The 9796-nt window shown below is 37.7% G+C and overlaps 1 protein-coding gene across 1 annotated transcript in view; it reads right to left on the bottom strand.

Moving 5' to 3' along the window:
• Positions 1–7866, bottom strand: part of NPAS3 (neuronal PAS domain protein 3) — a gene marked incomplete at its 5' end in the record, with an annotated part of 555595 nt that extends 547729 nt beyond the window's left edge. Inside the window, one exon of the mRNA XM_009290396.1 lies at positions 7766–7866. Within this exon, the coding sequence (XP_009288671.1) occupies positions 7766–7866 (101 nt within the window). The remainder of the gene's footprint in view (positions 1–7765) is intronic.
• Positions 7867–9796: the final 1930 nt, after the last annotated feature.

The raw sequence follows: 9796 nt of genomic DNA, 5'->3' as shown, positions 1-9796 counted from the left end.
AGTAATTCACTAGTAGCCATCACTACAGACACAAATTTTCAAGGGAGAATTGTCTTCTGTATTTCAACAGCATCACTATGCAAAACAAGCCTCACATTACTTTAAAGAAAGGCTGCAGCCATCTCGTACTGCTGCAAGTAAAGAGAGTGTGCTCATGACTCACTGCCCCTGTTTGGTTGCAACCCATCAGTGCCGGCAGCCCTAATCTGCTCCCAGCCATTATGACCAGCAGCTCTGAAATATGGATTAAGTCTACCCCAAGTACTCTGTGCAGGGAAATAACTCCTTGAGCCCTTTATTCCCTACAGAGTACCTGTGCAGGAGAATAAATCAGTGATGTGAAAGAAAACATAAAAACCTTTCCAGTAAAATTTGCAGATGACACAAAAGATAATAAAACGGGTAAATACCAGGGAGTTGTCAGTTCCACCGATTGCATGGCAGTCTGGGCTCACCTGAATGAGATGTGTTTTAACACAGCTGAGCACAAAGCTGTCTATCTAGTAACTAAAAGCACAGATTCCAAACAAAGACAATATAATAACCTAGGAAGAGGCATATGGGTGATGGTGGATAACCAAATTAATATTAGCCTACAGTGCAATACCCTGACTACAGCAGCAAAAAAGATCCTTTGATGTACAAGGCAGTAAACACGGAGTAGCAATAGGACAGGATTATATAAATCACTACCAATGTTGAGACAGAGAATCTTTCTGTTCCAAACAGCATGTAACAATGTGGTTCTAGTTTATATCCGTGATCCCTGAGCACTACCACAGGAACAACTAACGGACTATACTAGTATTCAAACTAGGAAGACTTCATCAAACAGCTACAAGCAGCATTCAAATTCTGGAAAACTTCCCTTGCTAAGAATGAGAAGCCTGTGTCTCAGGAGGATAAACGACAACTGGGTTACTGTCTACAAATATCTAAATGGGGGAGGGGGAGAACTGAGGAGTATCATGAATATTAAGGGAGGACTTTTCAGCTTCTTAATGCTGGATTTGGTATGTTTCTGCTACATAAAAGTTAGAAAACTTCAGACTAAAAATAAGGTAACAATACTTTAGCTAACAGTTCATCTAAAGAAAGGCGGGATTTTCTTTCACCTGAAGTTCTTATAATCAGCATTTTCCTTCTAAAAAGAACCAGAAGTTGAAAGACTGTGTTACTATCTTACATTGTTTTTTTAAATCAAAAGATGGGAAAGCGTTGGAACTCTACCTTTCAAAAGCATACCTAAAATGCTCCAGAATAGCTTTGTTACTGCAACCCATGGCACTCACGTGAGCTTTAGGGCAGGTATTTGGCTAACTCTTTATATTTGGGGGATAATTATGTCCCCTTCCCCCAAGTTGTGGAATGATTCTATAAACTGTTAGTAAGCCAAATGAACTTATCTTGCTCACTGCTTCCCCAAGTCATATTTTGGATATACTTGGTATTAGTGCTTCTGTATTTGTACAAAGCAGAGAGTTAGTGAAAGAGCATAGGAAAAGTGAAACCTTGCTGAATACACAGAGTAGCTCAGTCACAGATAATTTGAATTGATCTCTCCATTTCTGAAACCAGTAACACAACTCAGGGGAAAAAAAACACACCACAAAACAAACCACAAAACAAACAACACAGAACACAAAAAGAACCCTTCATATCTGAAATGAAAATGAAATGCAAAAAAAATTTCTGTAGAATATCAAAAATACTGTCTTAACAGGGAATTAGCAGACTGTGACTAATACCCTATTGAAAGGGTGTGGTTAAGGGATCTGAAGACCCAGCCAGTTTAATACGGATTGCATGCAAGACAGCAAAAGGTAATTGCCTAATTGGTCAATTGACCAATATCAAATTCACTTCAGGATTTAACTCAGAATAGGTATTACCATTAGATACAGCAAAGCTTAAGTGAATCTTCAAAATTTGTATTGAACTATAAACTGAATAGGATTTTGTAAACCTAAACATGGCCCTTTATTATTCAGTGGAAGAAAATTTGCAGGTAACATGTATACATCGCACCTATTCTCTATTCAGGCTACGTTCCATTAATCTTAAAGTAAAATTTTAAAGCCAGTGCAACATCTAACTGTGTCATAATAGAAATATAAGTATGACAAAATTTCTGTTATTGAAAAATTACATGTTTTGAGTGCTGTTCTCTCAAATGCTCCAATCAGCTAAGGATTAGATGTTCAACTTATGGCTAGCCAGAGATCATTAATCATTTTAAAGCAGCACAACTAATCTCCTTTCTTACCCAGAGAAAGCCCACTCTCATATCTTACGTGTAAGGAGACGTTGGCTCACTTTTGGATGTGTTTTAAACTTGGTTAAAGACTTCTTTTTTCTCTTCCTGCAAAAGACATCTAGAACAGCTCAGCACAGAGAACCCACAGATATGCTCAAAGCTACACGAAGGTGAGAGCAGATGTAGGCAGCTGTAACAGGGATAAAGTTTTGCCAGGAAGCCTCACACCAAGGCTGTAAGAATCAGGTGATTTATATTAAAAGGCCTGTTACATGAGTTAGCAGTGGCTTCTCTGCCATTTGCTGATAGAGAATGAATAAGGTTATTAGCTTTCAGTATTTTCTAAGAAGAGGTCAAATTTGTGAAGAGGAGATGCGTAGAATGTTCTTCAAATAAACCTGTTAAATTCACATTGCAAGGAGAAAAATCAAGATGTGAAGTGAGGGAACACTGCCCCAAAGAAAGATCCACTGTGCAAGAAGATGGGGGCCTCTCCTTCCTGTTTTACTAGAGTACATCAAACTAAATAGCAGCTTCTTCAGTATGTTCTCTCTTAGGTTAACCCCTAAACATGGGATACTGAAGTCATTGTTGGAAAAAAGCTCGCGTATCCTACAGCATTAGCTTGAATGACAGCTCTGTTGTCCTACGTTACATGTTTTTTCTGCAGCTAAAATAATTGTTTCAGACTACTGTATCTTTTCCTCAGCTATACGGTATCAGATGAGTCAGGATATACAAACAATAAGTCTGAAAAGTCTTACATCCTTCTAAGTCAACTTAAGTGCAACACCACCACTAAGAAACAAAAAGATGGAAGAAGATAATGACCTCTCAGCCATTATCAACTTCTCTGTGCTGCTGAAATGACTATACTGACCTGAACCATCACACCCAGCTGCAGAGGAGCCAGCAGGGGGTTTTAACCCACTTTCACAAAGTTGTGAATCTCTGTTTGGAACCATTAGCTCCTCCTCTGCAGGTCTTTTACTGCTCTGCCCACATTAAGTTGGTGATGCAGACCACTTCAACAACCCTGAGAAATCCTTCATCTTCCCATGTTCCATATTTGGTTGAATTCCCCCACTAGAAACCTGGGAGAGCTATTTGGCCCATTAAAAGGTTTATATTCTCATTTGTGTTGTCTACCAGGGCCATGAGATTTCTTGGGCATACAAAGCAATTCTGTTTTTGTTTTATCCATTTGATAAATAAACAAAACTTAATTTAAACCTTACAGGCTGACAGGAATGCTTTAGCCTTGTGCCTCCTTTTCTCAGTTGTACAAATATTTATGGTTTTGAGTCAACGTATAGTCTGAAGGGAGCTTATTTTGGTCTGTTAAGTTTGGATGTTTTGAGCATTTACAGGCTCAAGATGATAACGTGTATATGACCAAGCTACACCTTCCAGGACAAATTGCTCCACTTCTTAGACTGCAATCAATGAGCCTTCTGTTCTGTGCTCATTTCACTAACTTGCAGAGAAATGAAGGAACAAGAGCTAGTAAGACCATAGCTGTATTTCTGGGATTTAAATGAGCGAGGTGTTTTCCTTACATATGTATTCCATGCTCTTGATTTCAGAAGAAATACCTTACTGTAGAACTATTCCCTATTCTCTATACTCCTGAAGAGAGACATGACCTTTAAGTCTGCTTAATATGGACAGGAAGAAATGAGGATGACATAATTCTTCCACCCTTGCTTTGAAGACAGCGCACAACAGCCACCAAACTGAGAATTTCCCCTCATGATCCAGGTGATACTCTGAAGGGCCGCTTTATGAATGGAATAACTTCCAGGCTGAGAACAAAAAAACCCTGAGATATCCTCTGCTTGTACACAACAGAGACTCCCTGCAGACAAGCAAAAAAACCCTATTCTTGACACGCCATTAGTCCTTGTAATTTAGCAACAAATAAAACCGGAGCATGGGCAGGGAGCCATACTCCTCTTGGGCTATCTCTGGAGATCTTCTACCCAGGCTTTGTTCACTGTTTGACACTCCATAAAGGTGAACAACAGTGCAAACCATAGGTGTCTGAGCAAGCAGAAGAAAACATTTTCAACCAGGGCAAGAGGGAAAAACCTTGGCAGTTTGGTTATAGTGCAGTAGCTAGAACGGAACAAGAAATATTTCTTTCTGTTGTCAATTTTGTTTGACATCACAAAAGAAGAGCCTGGACATTCCTGGCTACAGCTGTGGGGACTGGAAAAGAAAAGCAGAAATATTCAGGAGTTGATGGACAGCCGTATTCCAGGCCAGTAGCTGACAGGTCTCTGGTTTTACCTCCATAGCTCGAGACATGTCGTCTACTTCAAAAAACACAATGGTAAAATCTTTTAAGAATGCTTGGTGTGTTAGTCTCTACCACTAGTGAACACAGAAACAATTTGTAATTATTTTCAAGCTTACTTTAGAGATTTTTTAAAAAGCATATTTACATGCTTAGCCACCTAAAACAACATAGACCTGTGGCAACCAAGGTGGTGGACAATGGGGGGGGGAATCTGGTTTTTTGCCAACAACTTTTGAAACTATGTTCCACTCTGTTCCAAGCGGGATATCTAGCAGCAGCTATGAGGCTCAATTGCAAGCGGATCATAAATAGCCTAGAGGGATCTGTATTAAAATATTTACTATTTTGCCTATTTTTTATATATTAGCTAATGTAATCACTAGTCCAGCTCCTCAGGAACTTGTGTTGCGAAAAGCTGTTTGCTTTTTTTTTTTTCCCTAATACTATAATGTATTTACTAATCTACACCTTTAAGAACTCTTACAAACTGTTATTTCTAGTATGTATTAGCACTAAGATTTGACTAAAAAGGTTACTTCCCCAAATGTTTTCTTAAAAGTATTTTTGGAGTAGAAGGTCATGGTATGATCCTTTCAAATTTTTACAGAAAGGATCGGAATATCTCAATATCAACTGCTAAGTAGCTTTACACAAAATACCTGCAGTAGGTACATAGTTAAGCATAAATCCAGAGTCAGCTCTCTGCATAATACTTCGTTTAATTTTAAAATGGGTTGGAGAAAAAACAGTCAAGCTCCCAAATCCACGATTTTGTGTCCTGTCCTACTCTGTATGGCCAGTCCTTAAAATTTCTTTAGCTCTCAGAATAAGAAGTTCGCTGTTTTATGTCCAGCCCAGCAATTATCTTACAGGAAAAAGGAGGGTCACACAGCCCTTTCTGTTGACCACCAGTGGTGTTTTACATCCATTCTCCCTTTCCCAGTCTAATCAGGGGAGAGACTGAGCCTGCGTAAGAGATGCACATGAACATCTAGTACAAAACATTCACAGGTCTTGTAGCACTGAAGTATAAGCTTTAAAAGTGTGATGAAAATAGCTTGGGTTTTTTTGGTCTTGATTAGTGAGAAGTTTTCAGTAACTTGTTGTTATATCATTGGAAATAAATTACTATGGGAAAAAGTACCAAAAACATCCATTGGGAAGAAGACAGAAAGAATGCCTCAGAGAACTTAAATAGCATGGAAGAAGTACCGAGAGAAAATTTCACTAATCAAAAAGCACTCTATATTTTCTGCAGAAAGACCGAGCTGTTAGTTTTCCAAAATAATCCATGCTTTCTACAAGTGAGGTGAACTGGGCTATAATACCTCAAAATTCACATTTCAGGTATGGCAAAACAGATGTCAAAACCAACACTGTTTCATCACCAATCTCATTTTTGGATTTTGTCTTTTTTTGAAAAGCTATTTAGCCAATGCCTATTTGCAATTGTATACCTACTTGTAAGTGAATATCTACTATTCCATTTTGCAGTCAGCACAGCTAGCTGTTTTTAACTATACTGACTATAATTTTTGAAATTAGGGAGAATTTAAGATAAACAACTATTTTGCAGTGTTCAGGGTGAAGCTATCACTATGTGTAACACTCATGACAACGTGTGCCAAGTTTTCTTATTTCCACAAAGTTTCAAAATCTTGAAGTTGTTTTAAAAACTGATATAAATAGTACACAACAATCTGCTTCAAACATTTAAAACAAATGAATACATTTTTATGCTTACTGAACTGAAGTTACAAGAAAAGTAAAACCACTAAAGTTAAATTCTGTGGTGACATTTAAAACCATGCTAGATCTAGACTGCTTCAGTTACCCTGGATACTACCATTACTTGGGAGAGATATAAAGGAAAACCATCAAAAATTCAAAAAGTGCAAGAAATATTTATAAGTCAATGTAAAATCATGGATAGATCATCTCACACCAAAAGTAACCATTCACAAAAAAGTCAAGCAAGAGGTCAGATTTTCATTTTGGCTCACCAAGTTACACTGATGCTGTAATTATATTGATAAATCTAGATTTCCCTTTTCCTCTCACTTCTGTAAACCCAAATTATACTCTTCATTTACGCTGGAATAACAGCTTTTACTGATGTGGTTGTACCTATTACTAAAAGAAAAGATTCAGAAAACAAACAGCAGGTTATGGAATAAAAAGAGCGGATGAGAGAATATGACCTAAAAAATTATAATGAGCATGACTGCCTTGCCAAAGAAACATTTTGTTGCAATGCAAGTACAATTGATTTTTAGAAGTTAAGAGGTTTTTGGAAAGTGAAATCTGTTATACACAAGATAATAATGATAACACTGGGATACAAAACAAGAATATAGTTGGAGTGTGAAAAGTAAACACCAAGTGACAGAAAGCAGTTTCAAAATATCAGCGAGATATCAGCGAAAATTCATAATGCATTTGCAATATATTAATACAAAATCATCTACAATATACCTGTCAAATATACACTTTTCAATTCTATGTAGAAATAGATTACTAAGGCCTTACTACAGTAAAATAGAAACTTCACTGACTGCAAAAGTAACAGAAGTCAAGCATGTTGCATTTGCCTGCCCACAGCAATAGCACTTTTGTCAGAAGCACCGGTAACGATCTTGAGTTACGCACAAAAGCGGGCTCTGTTAGGGCAACGGACAAAGGCAAATGACTGCAAAGCAAGAGGACTCAACTTCAATTTAACTGTCCTGTAAGGTACATACTAATTAGCTGCAAAGCTATGAAATCCTAGCTAGCATGTTAAGTCTGCTACATGACAGTATAATTTGACTTCTTAAAGGATTATGCAAATTACAACTCATCATTCCATTACATGACTGAAAAAAGTGACAGCTAATTTATACATATCACACCTTTCAAATCCCTAAGATGTGAAGCACCTGTGCAATACATTTTGCCTAGATTTTCTAGTGTATACATTCTTGTTTATTGCACTGTACAGAAGCATATCTAAGAGATTGAGTAAAGTCATAGGGTTTTTTATTTGCTTTTTAGCTTTTAGAGCACAATCCCAAAGAATTAAAAAAAATATTTCTGTCCCTGCTGCAGAGGTTTTGCACGCAAGTAGAAGTGTACGGTTTCAACACACGTGTAATTTCTGAATAGCGGGAGAGCACGAGCACTAAATGCACGAGCTAGAGGCAAGACTCACACAGATTTCAACATACTTCTGGTAGGTAGATTCACAGTAGATTCCGTCATATCGGTAGATTTTCCTACATTCTGATTGGTTGGGCAGAGGATGCTGGACAGTTATTCTGTAGAGGCATCAAAAACAGATAGACATGACTAGAGGTTCTCTACAGGTAACTGTAATGCAGGACAAATCAGTATGTTGAAATTGATTTTTTTTATTTATTTTATTTTTAAATTAAACACCTTTCTGATCTCTTTAAATCAACTGCCTTGTGCACATAACATCCAGAGTTCCACTTTTCAAAATTTGCACTGAGAGTAAACTAAACTTCAGTTCTCCACAAGAACGGTATTTTTTTTCCCCCATCAAACAAAAGTGGAAGAGGTAAAGAATTTTATGAACCGAATTGATACTTCACATAGTTTGTGTATACACAATAGTGCTTATAAAATTGATTATTTATTGTTTACTGTTGCAATCCTTCCTCAGGCAGAACATCCATTTATATCAGCTGGGAGTTTGTCCAGACAAAGACCAAATAACCCTCCAATTTAAAATGTCAACAGCAATTCTCACATTTGCACAGAATGAGGATGTTGTGGCATTATGAGGACTGTGATTGAAGGTGCTCAGCACCATCTGAAAAATGCCATATGTTCTCGGATCGACTGAAAGAAAATGAAAGTGATTGGCAGCAATCAGGAGGTGCGCAGCATCTTGTAAAATCAGGCCCTAAAAGATTTGTCAATCATTCTATTATTCATCCCTCCCCAACTCCCCGTTAGCAGAAAATATAATTTGGCTATAAAAATTCAATGTTGTTTTTAAAATATACTTGGGAATTGCACACAAAACAGTACCCACTAATTTTCTTTTTTTCCCCTCCCTCTTCTCTGGAATAAACACACATTTTAGATGCTTTTGTATCTTCCACAAATTAATACCTTTGTCCCTTTTAATATAATGGTAGATCACTAAAGTAAGTATAAGTTATTTGAGAAATTTTACAAATTTTTCAAATGCAGACTTTTAGGCTGTGAATTTTTTTAAAATAAGTATTCTTAATAATAAAAAATGATTCTGTATTGACATTATTTTTTGACATTATATAGACACTATTAGGTCTATATAGCTCTAAGCTAGTCTTGTTTTTTCAAATCACATATTTGTTTCAACAGTAATTTGAGTCTGGAGGTTTGAGAAAAAAAAAAGTATCATTATCCAGCAACAAGCTTTCAAGAAAATGGAAAGTTATGTACTGTGGAAACTGAGGGCCTTCTTCAATAAGACTGCACCTACACAGAGTGGCAAGCCCACACCATTTCATGCCTTAACAGGCCTGGTCCTTTGCTCATTCAAATTGGAAACCTGGTCTGAGCATGCCTCAGCACTGTTTTTGGCCCATGGGAACCCACATGCAGGAGGGAGGAGACAGCTACTTGGTGAAGGCAGGACCAAACACCTCCAAATCCTGGGATATTCCTGCATTCACCAATTAAGGCATCAGCCAGAGAGACTTAATTTATTGTGATACCCGGGGCCTTTAAGTTAGATGCCTAAGCACCATACACAGTGTACAAGGAAAGCTAAGTATCTTAAAATGGGATATGCAACACAAGTGCTATCTGCAGGGAACCATGCAAGCTAGTAAAAAAGAAATCCAGAAGAGGAGAGTTTCTTCTATGTTGTTTGTGCCTGAGAGACTCAAACGCTTCACTTTAGGTCACCCAGAAATGCCTACAAAGTGAATTCAAGCCTCAAAATCTTCAGTGCACCGTCACGTTGGCTGACCCATGCTCCAACTTGAGCTCCCTCCAAGTGCTATCTGCAGGGAACCATGCAAGCTAGTAAAAAAGAAATCCAGAAGAGGAGAGTTTCTTCTATGTTGTTTGTGCCTGAGAGACTCAAACGCTTCACTTTAGGTCACCCAGAAATGCCTACAAAGTGAATTCAAGCCTCAAAATCTTCAGTGCACCGTCACGTTGGCTGACCCATGCTCCAACTTGAGCTCCCTCCGGCCTTTAAAAAAAAAAAAAAAAAAAAAAAAAAAAAAAAGCCGTTT

The sequence above is a fragment of the Aptenodytes forsteri genome, unplaced genomic scaffold, assembly GCF_000699145.1.
Source record: "Aptenodytes forsteri isolate BGI_AS27 unplaced genomic scaffold, ASM69914v1 Scaffold108, whole genome shotgun sequence".
NCBI classification, from domain to species: domain Eukaryota; kingdom Metazoa; phylum Chordata; class Aves; order Sphenisciformes; family Spheniscidae; genus Aptenodytes; species Aptenodytes forsteri.
The sequence above is the reverse complement of the archived record's forward strand: the minus strand, read 5'-3'. Positions and strand labels throughout refer to the sequence as shown.